The sequence below is a fragment of the Salvelinus namaycush genome, chromosome 4 (assembly GCF_016432855.1).
Source record: "Salvelinus namaycush isolate Seneca chromosome 4, SaNama_1.0, whole genome shotgun sequence".
Classification (NCBI taxonomy): domain Eukaryota; kingdom Metazoa; phylum Chordata; class Actinopteri; order Salmoniformes; family Salmonidae; genus Salvelinus; species Salvelinus namaycush.
This window is the reverse complement of record NC_052310.1, coordinates 35,155,073-35,175,928: the sequence shown is the minus strand read 5'-3', so window position 1 is coordinate 35,175,928 and position 20,856 is coordinate 35,155,073. Positions and strand designations below refer to the sequence as shown.

Here is a 20,856-nt window from a genome sequence, read left to right as displayed (position 1 = left end):
CCAGGAGCTGCCAGAGCCGTCCAGCCAGGAGCTGCCAGAGCCGTCCAGCCAGGAGCTGCCAGAGCCAGTCAGCCAGGAGCTGCCAGAGCCAGTCAGCCAGGATCCGCCCCTCAGTCCGGTGCTGCCCCTCAGTCCGGTGCTGCCCCTCAGTACGGAGCTGCCCCTCAGTCCGGTGCTGCCTTTTAGTAGAGTGGGTTTGACATGGAGGGTGGCCATTGGGAGGAGACCACGGAAGCGGGGTTTGACTAGGGTGGGTTGGGGACCACGACCAGCGCCAGAGCCACCACCGTGGACAGACGCCCACCCAGACCCTCCCCTAGAGTTTATGCGGGTGCGCCCGGAGTTCGCACCTTAAGGGGGGGGTTATGTCACGTTCCTGACCTGTTTTCCTTTTTTCTTGTATTTATTTAGTTGGTCAGGGCGTGAGTTGGGTGGGTTGGTCTATGTGTGTTTTTCTATGTTGGGGTTTTGTGTTCGGCCTGGTATGATTCTCAATCAGAGGCAGCTGTAGATCGTTTGTCCCTGATTGAGAATCATACTAAGGCAGCCGGGGTTTCACGTGTGTTTTGTGGGTGGTTGTATCGCGTGTCTGCATTCGTGCCACACGGGACTGTTTGTCGGTTGTTTTATGTTTATTTTTGGTTCGTGTTCAGTTTCGATTCATTAAATAATCATGGACACAAATCACTCTGCTTATTGGTCCGACCCGTCTCGCCTCTCCTCGTCCGAGGAGGAGGAAGAATATTACGACGATCGTTACATCGAGAGCATCAAAACTGTTGTATTATGGGTAAACTGTGACCGACTGATAATATTGAGTAGTTATTTATGATGCAAGATGATTTGTAGATCAGTCAGACTCAACTAGTCTTTAATGTCAGCTGCAATGTGGAAAGCCTTTTGTGTCAGTGGTCTATTGCGGAGTCAACGTGACTGTCATTCATAGTTGGCAATTATGTACAACAAATTATTATGCCACAATATCTACAGTACGAGTCAAAAGTCTGAACAAACCTACTCATTCAAGGGTATTTCAAATGTATTACTATTTTCTACATTGTAGAATAGTTGTGATTATGTCAAAACTATTTAATAACACATATGGAATCATGTAGTAACCAAAAAAGTGTTAAACAAATCTAAATATATTTTATATTTGAGATTCTTCATAGTAGGCACCCTTTGCCTTGATGACAGCTTTGCACACTCTTGGCATTCTCTCAACCAGCTCCATGAGGTAGTCACCTGGAATGCATTTCAAATAACAGGTGTGCCTTGTTAAAAGTTAATTTGGGGAATTTCTTTCCTTCTTAATGTATTTGACCCAATCAGTTGTGTTGTGACAAAGTAGGGGTGTTATACAGAATATAGCCTATTTGGTAAAAGACCAAGTCCATGTTATGGCAAGAACAGCTCAAATAAGCAAAGAGAAACAACAGCCCATCATTCATTTAAGACATGAAGGTCAGTCAATCCAGAACATTTCAAGAAACATGAAAGTTTCTTCAAGTGCATTCACAAAAACCATCAAGCGCTATGATGAAACTGGCTCTCATGAGGACCGCCACAGGAAAGGAAGACAGAGTTAGCTCTGCTGCAGAAGTTCATTAGTTACCAGCCTCAGAAATTGCAGCCCAAATAAATGCTTCACAGAGTTCAAGTAACAGACACATCTCAACATCAACTGTTCAGAGGAGATTGCATGAATCAGGCCTTCATGGTCGAATTGCTGCAAAGAAACCACTACTAAAAGGACAGCAATAAGAAGACTTGCTTGGGCCAAGAAACACGAGCAATGTACAGTAGACTGGTGGAAATCTTTCCTGTCATCTGATGAGTCTAAATTTGACCAAGAAGGAGAGTGATGGAGTGCTGCATCAGATGACCTGGCCTCCACAATCACCCGACCTCAACACAATTGAGATGGTTTGGGATGAGTTGGACCGCAGACTGAAGAAAAAGCTCATATGTGGGAACTCCTTCAAGACTGTTGGAAAAACATTACAGGTGAAGCTGGTTGAGAGTGTGCAAAGCTGTCATCAAACCAAAGGGTAGATACTTTGAAGAATATAAAATATATTTGGATTTGTTTAACACTTTTTTGGTTCCATGATTTCATGTGTTATTTCATAGAGTTGATGTCTACACTATTATTCTACAATGTAGAAAACAGTAAAAATAAAGAAAAACTTTTGAATGAGTAGGTTTTCTAAAACTTTAGACTAGTTCTGTATATTATTTTATGTTATATCTAGTGTACATCCCTGGGTCTTATATCAGTTTACACCACAAGAGAAGTCAGGAGCCGCAGATCAACAATACATTTTATTCTACATACATTTTTTATCCAATCAAATTTTCATGCAAAAGTTTGAGAAACATTAGCAAAAGAAAAACACATCATAGGCATTCCTCTGACTACATACAGTACAGTAAAATCTTGTTGACTGGAGGAGAGCTTAACATTTCAAATGTGCCAATGTTGCTGTTATGTCTTATACGGATTTCTTTCTTCTTGGCTGCCTTGGTTTAGTGAAAAATGTTTGATAATGACAGATTTAAGTCACTTCATCTCCCATGGCAGTACACTCAAAGGAAGTTACACATTGCTCTTTAAAGGCCTTGAAATACCTACAACTCACATTCATAGCTAGAGAAGTAATACTACGGGGGAAAAGAATGACATTCATTTTAGACATAAAGAAATTTTCTTTGGTAAGAAATAGGAATTCACAAAATACGATGATAATGCAAGTAATTAAAAATGGGAAACGTTCAGTGCAAATAAACTGAGGAGAACCAGACGTTACAAGAGATTGAACAATTAACAGTCACACAGACCAGATAGCAATAGCCAAATGTATCTTTTTGCAATCAAACAAATGAAAGGTGCATTTATATGAAGGAGGTTTATTGCGTCTTCCAAACATCAAGAGGCAATTCCCACTAAGACACCCCTTCCCTTGGATTGAAAGACATTTCCCTAATTTTGATAATACTGATAGTCTTTGGATATTTTCCAATATGTTGAATAATAAAGTTTAGCTCTTACCAATTTTTTTTAAAATCTAGAAACAAACTCCCCCCCCTATGATATACAATCTAACTGAACATTCAACGGCAAATACTATATAATATAATTCATAGCCATTGTATGTTTTGACCATGTGCATATCAAATAGATTATATTTTAGCAGTCATTCACTTGTCCGTACATCATTCCCCATAGCAATCTTGTAAACATAAGATACGGATTAAAATATAAATGTGCCAATGTTGTCCCTTAACCGGTGTTTCACTCAAAACATGTTGAAGCATGACCTCAACTAAAATATTTGAAAATGTGTGATAATGAAGAGAAGCGGTAGTGGTTAAAGGGGCAGTCTGCAGTTGTACCCATTGATTCTTGAAGAATATAACTTGCACATGCCTCATGAGTTAAGTTAAACTGTCATATCCCATCAGAACCCAAAATACACTATATATTCAAAAGTATGTGGACACCCCTTCAAATTAGTTGACTTGGCTATTTCAGCCTCACCTTTGCTGACAGGTGTATAAAATCGAGCACACAGCCATGCAATCTCCATACACAAACCTTGGCAGTAGAATGGCCTTACTGAAGAGCTCAGTGAGTTTCAACATGGCACAGTCATAGGATGCCACCTTTCCAATAAGTCAGTTCGTAAAATTTCTGCCCTGTTAGAGTTGTCCCTTTCAACTGTAAGTTCTGTTATTGTGAAGTGGAAACTTTTAAGAGCAATAATGGCTCAGCCTTGAAGTGGTAGGCCACACAAGTACACAGAACGGGACCGCCGAGTGCTGAAGCGTGTAAAAATTGTCTGTCCTTGGTTGCAACACTACCGAGTTCCAAACTGCCTCTGGAAGCAACGTCAGCACAAGAACTGTTCGTCGGGAGCTTCATGAAATGGGTTTCCATGGTCGAGCAGCCGCACACAAGCCTACGATCTCCATGCGCAATGCCAAGCGTTGACTGGCGTGGTGTAAGGCTCGCCGCCATTGGACTCTGGAGCGACGAATCACGCTTCAACAACTGGCAGTCCAACGGACAAATCTGGGTTTGGCAGATGCCAGGAGAACGCTACCTGCCCAAATCCATAGTTTGGAGGAATAATGTTCTGGGGCTGTTTTCCATGGTTCGGGCTAGGCCCCTTAGTCCAGTGAAGGGAAATCTTAATGCTACAGCATATAATGACATTCTAGACAATTCTGTGCTTACAACTTTGTGGCAACATTTTGGGGAAGGCACTTTCCTGTTTTAGCATGACAATGCCCCTGTGCACAAAGCAAGGTTCATACAGAAATGTTTTGTCGACATCTGTGTGGAAGAACTTGACTGGCCTGCACAGAGCCCTGACATCAACCCCATCGAACACCTTTAGGATGAATTGGTACGCCAACTGCGAGCCAGGCCTAATCGCCCAACATCAGTGCCCGACCTCACTAATACTCTTGTGGCTGAATGGAAGCAAGTCCCAGCAGCAATGTTCCAACATCTAGTGGAAAGCCTTCCCAGAAGAGTGGAGGCTGTTATAGCAGCAAAGGGGGACCAAGTCCATGTTTATGCCGATGATTTTTTAAATGAGATGTTCAACGAACAGGTGCCCACATACTTTTGGTCATGTAGTGTATATGCTTGGTTTACTCCTATGTTTGTAAACAAACAATAGCCTATATAGCCTAAAAACATGGTTAAAACTATCATGTTGATATCATGGATGGACAGTCCTTGCATCCATAGCTCGGTCTATGAATTTGAGAGTGGTTACATTTTTTCCAGCCGCATCCCCTTAGCTTTTTACCGAAACAGAAGCACTTCGTTATCGTTTCAACTGCGGATTGCCCCTTTTAAGGGACTAACTAATACTTAAAACAAAAGTTTAACAGACAAAGTAACTTAATCAAAGAGTTAACTGTGGGTGAAAATGCTATAAAGCCTCTGTAAACTGAACGTGGTCAGGTTGTCTACACTGAATATTACAGTTTAACACAGACAGACAAGGGCAGGGAAAACTACTTGTTAGCATGCATGCATAACAACTCCACGTAATATCATGGAAGCTATGCAACACCATAACCAACAGCGTTAGAAGTCTAAAAATCCTTTAAAAAATTAAAATAAGAATAATACTTGCGTTGACAAAGTAGTTTTGTGGGTTTGAAGCTACTATGTTTACTACAGGTTTTCAAGGAAACAAGCAAAAACTAACAAGAAACTCACTTTCTATGAAATAGACCATTTAAAAAAAGGCAGCTCTTGGCTAAGAACCATCAGTATTAGAGGCAAAAGGGAGAGTAGGCCTACTTCCATTATGACACACAACAGACACAGTAACATGCTTCCACACCGACATGCAATCTCTATTAAAATCACAAACAAAAAACAGATCTACAGCTGTAGTGGAGATCCCCATGCATAACCGTGTAACAGTTTGACCGGTAGAACCTTTAGAAGGTTCAAATGGGCTGAAATGTTCTGAAGTTGCAAAGCTAGTCTCAAATTAAACAGGGGAGGTTTATCTCTAGTCCGTCCACAAATGCTCTTTGTTGACAGAGGAAAAAAAGAGTAATCTGTCTAGGAATCTTTTATAGTGTGAATGAACAACACTGACTAAATGAACTTGAATAAAAGTCTGTCAAAATGGAAGACCTAACTCTACACAGCGTGCATAAAATAATAGCTATCAAATAGCTATAATACAATTATAGTAGCAATAAAAATGTAGCCTATTTTCTGCTTTAATCCTCTTTTAAAATACAGTACAAAAAAAAACTCCGGGGCTTTGTGAATAACCATGATATGAAGTATGCCTATAATCAATGTCAGGAATTCATATCAAGATGTAGGAAAGTTTCCCCCCCCCCCCCTGATAATGCTAACTTTTGTGGATAAAATCCAAAGATCTCCAAACCCAGAGAAAAAAAGACTAGACCACACAGACATACACACTTGCCTGACCGACAATAGACAGGCTCACATAACACACACAGTAGCAGAGGCGCTATGCTAAATCGACAGGTTGCATCTTTAAGGGGGTATGGGTGGAGATGTAAGGCACTAAAGTCTGTAGAATAAGTGAAGCGTCCCCTCCATCTTCAGAGGTCGTCCATACAGTCTAGGGGCGCAGTCTAAGGGAATCTCTTCTTGTTCTGGGACCCCCAAATCCGTCATCAGTCTGTCGCCAATTTATCTTAATCCTCATCACCATCCGAACATTCACCAAGTCTACACACATTCATTTTCTGCATGCCTGTCCAGGCTTTCCTCTGAAATGCGCTTCCACTGTGGGGGTATGGGGAGGAGAATGTGGTAGCACATACGAGAAAGTCACACAATCTTCAGTCAATCACAAGGGTATTCCCATTCGAGACAAAACTTGCCATGCAAGAACCAATGAGATGGCAAAGCTTCCTGGCCTGTGGGACATCTCGGGAAAAGCGTAGGAGTGAGGAGCAGAGGGCAGAGATTGGAACTTCTGAAGCAGAGGAGGGACTTACAATCGGGTGAATGGGCCCACGTGGAGGGGTCCTCTCAGTTTCGGCGAGGAACAGGATGAATTGAGAGTGGAAAAGGAGGGGGAGGAGGAGTAAGGAGCGGGGGAGGAGGAAGATGATCGTGGTTCGGAATCATTGTTCAGTGGGAAGACACTGGAGATGGCTACGTCCACGATACCTTGGCATAGCTCCGGGTAGAGTTTCCTAGTGGATGGAGAGAGAGTGCAATTAATAAGATGCCCCTTAAAATCAGGCTTAGTGAGATGATACTGGGAAAAATGAATGATTCAAAGGACAATTTTACAAGCACATTTAGGTTCACTGGCACGTCAGTCATCAAAAGACACAACATTAATTAAGCCTAATATTGACATAGCTTTGAACAATGGAACAAACATTTTCAAAATAATTCAAATCTCTGCCCAAACCTCTCGGTTGGACAGAAACTAGCGTGAACGAGCAATATATATAACTGACACACATTGTGTTACGTTACAGCCTTATTCTAAAATAGATTAAATCGTTTTTTCGCCTCAATCTAAACACAATACCACAAAGCAAAAACAGGTTTTAGAATTTTTTGTAAATTTATTTAAAATAAAAAGCTGAAATATCAAACAAGTATTCAGACCCTTTACTCAGTACTTTGCTGAAAAACATTTGGCAGCGAATACAGCCTCAAGTCTTCTTGGGTATGACGCTAACACCTTGGCACAGGTGTATTTGGGGAGTTTCTCCCATTCTTCTCAAGCTCCGTCGGGTTGGATGGCGAGCGTCGCTGCACAGCTATTTTCAGGTCTCTCCAGAGATGTTCATTCGTGTTCAAGTCTGGGCTCTGGCTGGGCCACTAAAGGACATTCAGAGACTTGTCCCGAAGCCACTCCTGCGTTGTCTTGGCTGTGTGCTTAGAGTCGTTGTTCTGTTGGAAGGTGAACCTTCGCCCCAGTCTCAGGAACCTGAGCGCCCTGGAGCAGGTTTTCATCGAGGATCTCTGTACTTTGCTCCGTTCATCTTTCCCTCGATCCTGACTAGTCTCCCAGTCACTGTCGCTGAAAAAAATCCACACAGCATGGTTGCTGCCAACACCGTGCTTCAACGTAGGGATGTTGCCAAGTCTTCTCCAGACATGACGATCGGCATTCAGGCCAAAGAGTTCTTGTTTTCATCAGACCAGAGAATCGTATTTCTCATGGTCTGAGAGTTCTTTAAGTGCCTTTTGGGAAATTCCAAGCGGGCTGTCATATGCCTTTACTGAGGAGTGGCTTCCGTCTGGCCACTCTACCATAAATGCCTGATTGGTGGAGTGCTGCAGAGCTGGTTGTTTAAAAATATATATTTTCACCTTTATTTAACCAGGTAGGCCAGTTGAGAACAAGTTCTAATTTCAACAGCGACCTGGCCAAGATAAAGCAAAGCTACACAAACAACACAGAGTTACACATGGGATAAACAAATGTACAGTCAATAACACAATAGAAAAGTCTATATTCAGTGTGTGCAAATCTAGTAAGATTAGGGAGTTAAGGCAATAAATAGGCCATAGTGGCAAAATCATTACAATTTAGCAATTAAACACTGGAGTGATAGATGTGCAGAAGATGAAGGTGCAAGTAGAGATGCTGGGGTGCAAAGGAGCAAAAAATAAATAACAATATGGGGATGAGGTAGTTGGGTGGGCTATTTACAGATGGGCTGAGTTCAGGTGCAATGATCGGTAAGCTGCTCTGACAGCTGATGCTTAAAGTTAGTGAGGGAGATATAAGTCTCCAAGCTTCAGTGATTTTTGCAATTCGTTCCAGTCATTGGCAACAGAGAACTGGAAGGAAAGGCGGGCAAAGGAAGTGTTGGCTTAGGGGATGACCAGTGAAATATACCTGCTGGAGCGCCTGATACGGGTGGGTGCTGCTATGGTGACCAGTGAGTTGAGATAAGGTGGGGCTTTACCTAGCAGAGACTTGTAGATAACCTGTAGCCAGTGGGTTTGGCGACGAGTATGAAGCGAGGGCCAGCCAACGAGAGCATACAGGTCGCAGTGGTGCGTAGTATATGGGGCTTTGGTGACAAAACGGATGGCACTGTGATGGACTGCATCCAATTTGTTGAGTAGAGCGTTGGAGGCTATTTTGTAAATGACATTGCCGAAGTCAAGGATCGGTAGGATAGTCCGTTTTACGAGGGTATGTTTGGCAGCATGAGTGAAGGATGCTTTGTTGCGAAATAGGAAGCTGATTCTAGATTTAATTTTGGATTGGAGTTGCTTAATGTGAGTCTGGAAGGAGAGTTTGCAGTCTAACCAGACACCTAGGTATTTGTAATTGTCCACATATTCTAAGTCAGAACCGTCCAGAGTAGTGATGCTGGACGGGTGGGCAGGTGCGGGCAGCGATCGGTTGAAGAGCATGTATTTAGTTTTACTTGCATTTAAGAGCAGTTGGAGGCGACGGAAGGAGAGTTGTATGGCATTGAAGCTCGTCTGGAGGTTAGTTAACACAGTGTCCAAAGAAGGGCCAGAAGTATACAGAATGGTGTCGTCTGCGTAGAGGTGGATCAGAGAATCACCAGCAGCAAGAGCGACATCATTGATGTATACAGAGAAAAGAGTCGGCCAGAGAATTGAACCCTGTGGCACCCCCATAGAGACTGCCAGAGGTCCGGACAACAGGCCCTCCAATTTGACACACTGAACTCTGTCTGAGAAGTAGTTGGTGAACCAGGCGAGGCAGTCATTTGAGAAACCAAGGCTGTTGAGTCTGCCGATAAGAATGTGGTGATTGACAAGAGTCGAAAGCCTTGGCCAGGTCGATGAAGATGGCTGCACAGTATTGTCTTTTATCGATGGCGGTTATGATATTGTTTAGGACCTTGAGTGTGGCTGAGGTGCACCCATGACCAGCTCGAATACCAGATTGCATAGCGGAGAAGGTACGGTGGGGTTCAAAATGGTCGGTGATCTGTTTGTTAACTTGGCTTTCAAAGACTTTAGAAAGGCAGGGTAGGATAGATATAGGTCTGTAACAGTTTGGGTCTAAAGTGTCTCCCCCTTTGAATAGGGGGATGGCCGCAGCAGCTTTCCAATCATTAGGGATCTCAGACAATACGAAAGAGAGGTTCAACAGGTTAGTAATAGGGGTTGCAACAATTGTGGCGGATAATTTAAGAAAGAGAGGGTCCAGATTGTTGAGCCTAGATGATTTGTAGGGGTCCAGATTTTGCAGCTCTTTCAGAACATCAGCTATCTGGATTTGGGTGAAGGGGAAATAGGGGTGGCTTGGGCAAGTTGCTGTGCGGGGTGCAAAGCTGTTGACCGGGGTAGGGGTAGCCAGGTGGAAAGCATGGCCAGCCGTAGAAAAATGCTTATTGAAATTCTTGATTATCGTGTATTTATTGGTGGTGACAGTGTTTCCTAGCCTCAGTGCAGTGGGCAGCTGGGAGGAGGTGCTCTTATTCTCCATGGACTTTACAGTGTCCCAGAACCTTTTCGAGTTTGTGCTACAGGATGCAAATTTCTGTTTGAAAAAGCTAGCCTTTGCTTTCCTAACTGCCTGTGTATATTGGTTCCTAACTTCCCTGAAAAGTTGCATATCGAAGGGCTATTCGATGCTAATGCAGTACGCCACTGGATGTTTTTGTGCTGGTCAATGGCAGTCAAGTCTGGAGTGAACCAAGGGCTATATCTGTTCTTAGTTATATATTTTTTTGATTGGGGCATGTTTATTTAAGATGGTGAGGAAAGCGCTTTTAAAGAATAACCAGGCATCCTCTACTGACGGAATGAGGTCAATATCCTTCCAGGATACCCGGTCCAGGTCGATTAGAAAAGCCTGCTCGCTGAAGTGTTTTAGGGAGCGTTTGACCGTGATGAGGGGTGGTCGCTTGCCAGCGGACCCATTACGGACGCAGGCAATGAGGCAGTGGTCGCTGAGATCCGGTTGAAGACAGCAGAGGTGTATTCAGAGGGCAGGTTGGTCAGGATGATATCTATGAGGGTGCCCGTGTTTATACGGATTTAGGTTTGTACCTGGTAGGTTCCATGATAATTTGTGAGATTGAGGGCACCTAGCTTAGATTGTAGGACGGCCGGGGTGTTAAGCTGTTGATGGAATTTATAGGTTTAAATTAATGACTAGAATATTCCACCCTGAAGCCAAATAATTGTATGAAATTGATTAGAATCATGAAATTATAATCAATTACGTGTGTAGTGCTAGTAAATAAAATTATAATAAATGATGTGTGTAGTTTTAGTCATGTGTGTAGTTTTAGTCAGAATTAGGGTAAAACAATATAACTGTAACAATGTCTATTGTAGTATCTTAAAAACAGACTGAGCAAGATTTGGTGCCGACCTTGGCTGGGGGGCCACAGAGTACTTCCCAGGGTCTCCCTATCTTGAGGGAGGACGGGGAGTGATTCTCACGGACTCCCCTAATCTTTGTCGGCTGGGTAGCAGGACAGTATGTGCGTAGGATACATACTGTTTGTGTGCAAATGTATGTGCGTATAAATTCTGTTTGTGTGCAGGAGTATGTGCGTAAGGAGCTAGTATAAAATGAATGGTTTTGTACAACTAACCAGCGCTCTCGTGAATAAACCTTATTGACTATCTTAGCTGGGCCTCCGTCTGTTTCATTTCAATCAGTATCTTACAAATCCTGATTAGCAGACTGAGTAGTTTAATTGAATTGGTTTATGAACATCGAGAACATAATTCTCATGACATAAGCACATCCCAGTTTAGGTCATTTAACAGTACAAACTCTGAAGATAAATGGGGGGGCAATTAATTCACATAGTGTCCAGGGCACAGCTGGGGTCTGAGGGGGTCTATAACAACCTGCAACAGTGAGACTTCTTTCTGGAAAGGTGGATTTTTAAAAGTAGAAGCACAAACTGTTTGGGCAGAGACCTGGATAGCATGACAGAACGCTGCAGGCTATCTTTGCAGTAGATTGCAACTCCACCCCCTTTGGCAGTTCTTTCTTGACGGAAAATGTTGTAGTTGGGGATGGAAATTTCAGAATTTTTGGTGGCCTTCCTAAGCCAGGATTCAGACATGGCTAGGACATCAGGGTTGGCGGAGTGTGCTAAAGCAGTGAAAAAACAAAGGCTTCTAATGTTAACATGCATGAAACCAAGGCTTTTACAGTTACGGAAGTCAACAAATGATAGCGGCTGGGGAATAGGAGAGAAACTGGGGTCTACAGGGCCTGGGTTAATCTCTACATCACCAGAGGAACAGAGGAGGAGTAGGATAAGGGTACAGCTAAAGGCTATAAAAACTGTTTGTCTAGTGCATTGGGGACAGAGAATAAAAGGAGCAGATTTCTGGGCGTGGTAGAATAGATTCAAGGCATAATGTACAGACAAGGATATGGTAGAATGTGTGTACAGTGAAGGTAAACCTAGGCGTTGAGTGATGATGAGAGGTTTCGTCTCTGGAGGCACCAGTTAAGCCAGGTGAGGTCTCCACATGTGTGTGGGACAAAAGAGCTATATAGGGCATTTTGAGCGGGACTGAGGGCTCTACAGTGAAATAAAACAATTAGAACTAGCCAAGACAGCAGTAGACAAGGCATATTGACATTAGAGAGAGGCATAAAGCAATCACAGGTGTTGATCAGGAGAGCTAAGACAACGGGTCAATGGCGATGAATGGGCAGAGCGGGTCAGTTAGGTACATACAGGACCTGAGTTCAAGGCTGGGGCCGACAGGTAAACAAAATGAGGTACTGTGTTATTGAAACAGTCCAGGAGGCATCAGTTGTGTAGCAGAGTGATCATAGGGTCCAAAGAGCAGCAATAGGTGAGTCATGTGCCGTTCGCTAGTCACTACTACGCTAGGCGAGCAGGGGACACAGCGTTCAGAAAAGCTAGCGGGGCCGGGGCTAGTAGATGGCTCTTCGGTGACATCGTAACAGAATAGCCTGTTGAGACCACATCGGGCGATCACGTCGGCAGTCCAGTCGTGATGGATCAGCGGGGCTCCATGTCGACAATAAAGGGTCCAGGCCAATTAGCAAAGGAGCTATTGTAGCCCTAGAATTAGCTGGTATATAGGCATAGCTCGAGGCTAGCTCAAGGCTAGCTGGTGCTTGCTTCGTGACAGAGGCGTTAGCTAACAGTAGCCACTCGTTTGCAGCTAGCTAGCTCCAATGATCCGGAGTAATGATCCAGAGCGGCAGGAATCCGGTGATATGGTAGAGAGAAGCAGTCCAATATGCTCTGAGTTGATATCGCGCTGTGCAGACTGGCAGGTGTTGTCCGAGCTAAGGCTGGCTGATGACCGGGAAAAAGGTGAAGACCGCTAGCCGTGAAGACTAGTAGCTAGTTAGCTGGCTAGCTCCGGATGGAAGTTCCAGTTATAAGGAATAAAAATAGCAGATCCGTACCAAATTCGGTGAAGCGGGTTGCAGGAAAGTATATTTAGTTCGTAGATAGAAAGTGAGATTAAGATATATACGAAAAAGACTGGCTATTTACACGGGATAAGACACGGGAACAAGACAACAACAAATACACACGTCCTACTGGGTTCTTGTTCACCTTCCCGACCAGACGTTTGGAACCACCAAGGGCGATTGCTCAGTTTGGCCGGGTGGCCAGCTGTAGGAAGAGGCTTGGTGGTTCCAAACGTCTTCCATTTAAGAATGATGGAGCCCACTGTGTTCTTGGGGACCTTCAATGCTGCACATTTTTTGGTACCCTTTCCCAGATTTGTGCCTCTGCACAATTCTGTCTTGGAGCTCTACGGACAATTCCTTCAACCTCATGGCTTGGTTTTTGCTCTGACATGCACTGTCAACTGTGGGACCTTATATAGACAGGTGTGTGCCTTTCCAAATCATATCCAAACAATTGAATTTACCAATCAAGTTGTAGAAACTTCTCAAGGATGATCCATGGAAACAGGATGCACCTGAGCTCAATTTCGAGTCTCACAGCAAAGGGTCTGAACCTTATGTAAATAAGGTATTTGTTGTTTATTTTTAATAAATGTGCAAACATTTCGAACAACCTGTTTTCACTTTGCCGTTAGGGGGTATTGTGTGTAGATCGATGAGTTAAAAAAAAATTTAAATCCATTTTAGAATAAGGCTGTAATGTAACAAAATGTGGAAAAAGGGAAAGGGTCTGAAAACTTTCTGAATGCACTGTATATGTATATGACCACTAGGAGGAGAAGGATATAAAATAATACTGACTGCGCGCAGGCCGGCGCTCCATTGATCTCGATCAGCCACACCTTGAAGCTTTCGTCCACCATGAAGTCAAAGCCAAAGAGCTGGAAGCTCTGATAGGACAGGTGCTTAGTGCTGATGGCTGGCTCAATGCATGTCAAACAGCTCCTAGGAGACCAGACAGAACAACCATTGTCAGGAGTCTGAGTAGTGGTGTAGCAAATACCTGTACATAGCTATTTGTAGAACTATGCATGTTAGGGAAAGGTCATGTTTGCAAGGTCATCTGACAAAAAAAGGGTATTTTTCCATCTTCAATTAAGTAAAACACAGCACAGGATGAAAAGTAGCTACCTTATGATCTGCTTGATCTGAGGTAAAATGCTGGTCTCCAGTGTTATGTTGTGGGTGCTCAGCAGGTACTGCCGGAACTCGTCGAAGAACATCTCATTGCCCTCCTCGTAGCGGCCGTAGTTCTGGGAGTGCTCTTTCTGGATGCAGTGGTTAGTCAGGTGGCTGGTCATGTCCTGGAAGTTGGAGCTGTCGTAGGGCTCCGAGGCCGTCCGCAGCACACCCTCCCGGTAAAGGTAGATGTTGTACTGATGGTCCACGAGCACCCAGCTCCTAAGAACAACACAAACCCGCAGAGTCAGAGACTACTGGGCAAAACCCCAGCAATAACATTGCTTCTGTTACTGTTCCTCAGACAGCCTGAATTGTGTATTAATAAGGCTATATGGTATTTTGTTGGTAATAAATATGTAATAAACACACATTAGATGTGCTATCACTCACAAAAATATTAGTATCAGCTGCTTACCTGATGTCAAATTTACGGTTGCCAGGTTGCAGCAGTAGTGGTCTTTCTAGGTACTTCTGAATGACATGAACCTGCCCTTGATTATCAATGAACTCCAGCAATTGATTTGCATCGTAGGATATCAAAATTCCAGCACCTGGAACAAGAAAACCAACCCAAGCCTAATCTTTGTATACAATCCTTGGAATACATATTTAGCCAATAAAGAGTTTGTAACTCACTGGGCAGTCCAAGGAAACTTCCAAAAACATGAGGCAAGCATTAACTTAAAAAGAGAGATTCTTTAGGCAACAATACTATCCTATTTTCCCCATAGTGCCCAATGACTGCAGTATCTAGCAGTACTAGCTGTCAATAGAAACCCGAGCCTTCAGACGTGATGACTGGGATGTACCTTTTGCTCCAGCAGATGACTTGGCGATCCACACTGTTCCCTCTCCGCTTTCCTTCCTTGAGTGATAAGAGGCCAGGAAAACTTCTCTTTCATCTGTCTTGGGGTTACTTTTCAGGTGGCCGATGCCATTATTTACAGGAGCGACGGGGGTATTGAGGTTAGTAGGATAGATGATGTAGGATTCAGGCAACCAGTTGCTGGGGTCTGGAAGCTCTGGGCTAGTCTTGATTAACCTGCATAATGTAAAGAAAGAGGATATTGATCATATTTACAGCATCAGTGTGAATTTGAGTGAAAGTTACAGTATCAGAGTGAAAATTATTACACAACCCTTTTCAATAACAAAGTTCAAATACCTACTTGACTAAAGATGCTTTGCGGCACAACTTGTCTGCTCCTCTGTAATAATTCACCTGTTGCATCAGTCCTGGCTCATGACCTATGGAGGATAAACAAACACACGAAGGAAAAAGTGATGACAATAGGGCGGTGTAAACACAGGAAAGCATTTTGCATGTGTCTGGTCCTTTCCCTCCTCTGTAGTCAAACTTCAATGTGTGTGGCATTCGTACTTATCCGCAGAGGATGTGATTCAGTGATGTCACCAGGATAAGGTTTACATTTCGTAACAAAGTAGCCAATATAGTCGACTATAGGCTCCAGGATAGTCAAGCCCAAAATATGAATCATAAAGTGAAACAGGGGTGGGCCACAAAAAATAATTAAGGAACATTATTAGTGGTATAAGGGAATAACTTTCTTGTACTTTGCATAATGCAGCAGTCCTGGTTAGACTCACAAGGAGGCTGGGAACGATGCAGTGAGTGCCATAATAGTACTAGTGGTGTGTGTGTGTGTATCTACTATGGGCCTCCATCAGATCTCTACATTAACTGTTTCATGCGACACAATTCATGGGTTCAACTTGAGAGTGAGAACAATAATACTGACACTCCAACAAAAGGTATTCAAAGCCATGCAATACCATTTACTGAGTTTGCCAAAAGTGCTACTCTTACCAAGCCGTCCAAATGGCAGTCTGTTCCGTTCGCCCAACATCAAATTGAATCTGGGATTATCCCTTTTCAGTCTCTTCCATTGTCCAGTTGCGACGAGAATTTTGGAAACTTCAGCATAAATAGTGCTGTTCTCGTCTCTTGCGACAAATGTATACATCGGTGCATTCATATTACAACAATAGTATATGTGCAACAGCACACAACAAAACGAATTATTAGCTAGCTAGCCCAGGTGTAGCTATTGAATTTAGCAGACTGGCTGGCAAACGCTATCTCGCGGACGGATGTCTTTGGCATGATGATGAGACAGTCATATCCAGGTTCTGAAAAAAGTGCTTCGCGTGTTCTTGTTGCTAGTGAATGTCTTTCATGATCACAAAAGTCCTAACTACTTAATGTTGCATGACTCTCGCCTAACGTTACGTTTCAGTCATGGGTGCCCGGATTTAGGGTGTGCCTGAATAACGACGTTAACGTTACTTGGTCCCACGTCTGGCTGAGATCCTCTGGCTTCTATCTGGCTTGCTTGCTAATGTTACGTAGCTAGCTAACTTGCTGTCGTTTACTGGTAGCTGAATATATTTCTTAATTGTTGTTTAAATCGTTATCTATGTAAACTGGTACTTTCCTAAGATTTTAGCTGTTTAATTTGGGAGACAAAAAAAACGACCAATGAAAAAAGATTAACATTTTCCAGTAAAGGTTATTTTAAGGAGCTTTCAAGACAACTGGGAACTCGAAAAATAAGAGCTCAAATCATGACGTCGATGATGTTCAGGCCGGAAAGACTGAGCTCTTGAAAGATGCCAGAGTTTCCGACTTGGAATTCCGACTTCGATGACGGTTCAAAACGATTGTTCCCAGGCGGAGCTCGTTTCCCCCCCAACATCCCAGTTGTCTTGAACGCGCTGGAGTAAATCGGAGATTTCCGAGTTCACAGTTGTGGTTATTGTAGTCTTTATATTCTGGTACCTCACTTAAGGTAATTAAATGAAATACCTTCTGCAGATTTAAAATCAACCGTTACATTTCAACGGTATATTTCCTCATAATAACAGCAATTTGGATATAACGGAAATGTTGATGTACTGGATATCCCGGTGCGGACCCCCATTTTAGAAAGGCAAGTCGCTAGATATGTTTTTTTTTTTTTATTGCTCATTTTTGTCTATATATTTTTATTTTTAGTAGCTAGATAGTTTAGCCAGGCCAGGGTGTTAGCTAAAGCACATGTATTGTAGTGATTTTCACAGAAAATGTACAACTACGGCATTAACGTCTGTTACATTTTTGTAAATAATGCTGAGCGATGAGTGCTTTTCTAGGTCGTTCGATTATTTAAAAGGGTATCATATTTATACATCCGATTAAATATCAGCCTAATTTTTTTTCATTTTTGAACGCGGCACGTGTATAATTACAACCAGTTAGCAAGTCGCATATTTCAGAGCTTCCTAGTAGCACATTAGCAGTCGTCACTAGTTCCCACGGCCACAAATTCGACCAATCAGATGAGGGAGTGATGTTTGATAACGCGTGACCCATCAATGATTTGGTTATTTGTTAGCTATAATAAAACCAAATATTCTACATGCAAAGTGATAATCGGATGTCTTATTCAAACCCAGCTCGCAAGTTTATCATGATGTTTGCCCTTACTCATAGTAACTTGTCTTAACCCAAAATATTGTAATGTTTGACAGAATGTTGACAGCTGTATAGAACACATTGTATTGCTAAAATGCGCAAACTTAATAGCTACTCACCGACACAGGATACACATTATCCCTCATGCTGGCCTTCACCAAACCTGCAAGTTGCCCCTAACTATAGCGGCACTTCTCCACATGGCCAGACTTATAGCAGTCTTCTCCCCTTTTAAATTTTCATTCTTGAAAAATGTCATATGGTCTGAAATAGACACCAGTTTTCATACCGTACAAACAATTATCTAGGCTAAGTAATACAAAAATATTATTTATCTACTGCTCTGCTAACTAGTTCAAGTGTAGTCAGTGGCTAGCCAAGACAGAGAAAGGGGACATAATAAATTAAACACTTTATTCAATTCAAAATCAAATTTTATTGGTCACATACACATATTTAGCAGATGTTATTGCGGGTCTAGCGAAATACTTGTGTTCCTAGCTCCAACAGTGCAGTAGTATCTAACAATTCTCAACAATCTACACAAATCTAAAAGTATTCATTTCAATGCGGATTCAACATGGATTGGGCACAGGTATCTGATCGCACTGGTGAACGTAGCTGAAAGCGTTGGCTAGAGATGATATGCAGGAGCTTCCTGCAGGAATTTGTAGTCTTGCTGAGGTCTTCTCTGTTGCTAATTAGCATTTCGATTTTTGGGGTAAATTTAGACAAATATATTGATAACACTCACCTTATCCGAGAAAGAATTACACCAAACACATACTGTACTTAATTTGAAGTGTTGGTAAAATTCACTATGTAAAAAATGAATGGTGGAAAGACAATTTGAACCATTGCTGCGTTTGGCCGCTAGGTTTTATGGGTATTATGATGCGTCCACTGTGTCAGACTACAGCTGCATTGTTTTTAAAATGGCATTTAAACAAACGGACAAGTAGATCACGTAAAGTAAAACATACACACTTTCGCATAAATATTCAGTTTTTTTTTCTTTTTAAATTAGTTGATTTTTGGCTAATTTAAGATGATTTCAACCCTGTTGATTTATTTGGCACTTACTACGGTCATTTTTTAATTTTTACATCTTAAATAAATGCAGCTATAGACTTTTACGAACAGTAGGTAGATATACTTTTTCATATTTACCTTAAAACCAGGAAAGTAAAGCAGATAACTTGTGCGATGTTTATTATCACCTTGCAGTCCAGCTTTTTATTTTTTTAAATCAGTTTCCATCTCTGTGCAAAGGCATGGTCTTCAAGCTACGGAAGATGGCAAAACAGTATTATAATAATTGATTGGAATTGCATCGCACTTTTCTAAACACCCCAAAGCTCTTTACAGTGTTTCCTTCCAAAGGCTGTGCATCTGTTGAAGGTAAAGAATACGATAGGCGAGGGATTGGGAGGGATGGTAGGATTAGGGGGAACTAATAAAGGAAAATATATTTTAAAATATATATTATATTGGAAATGATGCAGACAATTACATTGACGGAAGCCACAATCTATCTGTAATATTAAAGCTGATCTACCCCCCCCCCCCCCCCCCTCAAAAAAAAATTACAAATAAATATAGAAATAATATGATAGGCTATATTACTATTATAATGAAAGGCTTGTAGAGAATCTAAAAACGAACAATGTTGCTCTATCAAATAGAATAACTCTGTGGTTGGAATGGAATCCATTATGCTAGTTAGCTAGCTCATTTTAGATGAGAGTTGCAAGTTAGCTATAACTAGTATATTAGTTAACTAAAAAAGAAAAAGACAACTTACCCTTTTGTCCTTTCTCAATGTTATGAACGTCAGTGGCGTTGCCGAATGTATTGGTGGTTCCCAGTTGTCTTGAACGTCCTGATTCTCAGTTGTTTTGAACATGGCATATTTAGTTATGTGTGTCGCATTCAAAACAACTTGAAACTCGGAAATCCCCGTCTTCTGATTTCAGTGCATTCAAGACAACTGGGAACTCGGGGAAAAAAACTAGCTCCGACTGGGAAAAATAGTTTTGAACGGTCATCCAACTCGGAATTCCAAGTCGACAACTCTTGCATCTTTCTAGAACTCAGACTTTCCGACCTGAAGATCATTGACGTCATGATTTGACCTAATTTCTTTCCAAATTCGCAATTGTCTTGAAAACACCATTGAACCTAAAACTTGAACTCGAAATATACCGAAACCGGTAAACGTGTTATTACACTCCCTCACCTGATTGGTCGTGTAGACAGACCTTGTGACTTTGTAGTTGTGGTAACTAGTGACGATCTAGCTAAGCTGATGCGCAGAAACACGTCATCGGGTCTAACAGTCATCTTGCGCCGAACTGCGCATGTAAAGGCGGTCAAATGAAAGGAACTCCAATATGAAGTTGTTTACGGGAAAAAAACGTGTCAGTCTGTCAATTTTATGAGGTTGGAGTAATTACATGTTCAACTACTTATGGCAATTTACAACTAAGGAATAATGTTTATCTTCTCTCAATTGGCTGCCGACTGACTGATCTACAAATAACTTTGCATCATAAATAACTACTCTATTTGTTGATAAGTCAGTCACAATTTACCCATGATACACTACAGTTTTTGATCCTCTCGAACATGGCCATTGACTTCTCAAACCCCAAAGCGGTCTGCTTTGTCTCTTTCGCAAGCGTTCCTGGAAGTCTCGCGATGTTGCGCCTCTGGGTTTAGAAAGTCTGTTCTAAGGGTCAAAAGGTTTTGATAGAGAAAGTGTTGTTTTTTTGTCTATAAAGAAACGCTCTATTTTGGTTGTTTGAAATGGATACAGATGTAATCTCTGAATTCACGTATCTTATTCTCTTGAGAGTATTGCCTAATAATGGTCAGTTGAGCTTGCCTCCTATTCAATCAATACCCAGCAGATCTTATAAATTATGAGACATATAGTGAAAAACAATGCACAGCAATGTCCGGGGTCCAAGCCTGTTTGGACACGTGGCTAGACATGACTGATTGACTAGACTGGGCGGACTACACTTGACTAATTAGACTTGAACTGAACTTACTGGACTGGCCCGGACTATCCCCAATTAAACAAAATATATTTGAATTCCCACAGTACGCTATAAATGTTCTGCTATTAGCTACAGTGGCAAGAAAAAGTATGTGAACCCTTTGGAATTACCTGGATTTCTGCATAAATTGGTCATAAAATTTGATCTGATCTTCGTCTAAGTCACAACAATAGACAAACAGTCTGCTCAAACTAATAACAAACAATTATACATTTTC

At 42.1% G+C, this 20,856-nt stretch overlaps 1 protein-coding gene across 2 annotated transcripts; it reads right to left on the bottom strand.

Moving 5' to 3' along the window:
- Positions 1 to 4,738: 4,738 nt before the first annotated feature.
- On the bottom strand, positions 4,739 to 19,848 carry LOC120046477 (tubulin--tyrosine ligase-like). Of its 2 annotated transcripts, none has more exons than XM_038991748.1 (7): positions 19,379 to 19,848; positions 15,269 to 15,347; positions 14,909 to 15,141; positions 14,515 to 14,650; positions 14,049 to 14,318; positions 13,719 to 13,862; positions 4,739 to 6,720 (listed from the first exon to the last, which is right to left on the bottom strand). In XM_038991748.1, the coding sequence occupies exons 2-7, from the start codon at positions 15,328 to 15,330 to the stop codon at positions 6,516 to 6,518; spliced, it is 1,050 nt and encodes a 349-aa protein (XP_038847676.1). In that variant the 5' UTR covers positions 15,331 to 15,347; positions 19,379 to 19,848; the 3' UTR covers positions 4,739 to 6,515. The 2 variants fall into 2 exon arrangements, with proteins under 2 accessions (XP_038847676.1, XP_038847675.1); XM_038991747.1 differs by lacking the exon at positions 19,379 to 19,848 and adding an exon at positions 15,928 to 16,773.
- Between the last annotated feature and the right edge of the window lie 1,008 nt (positions 19,849 to 20,856).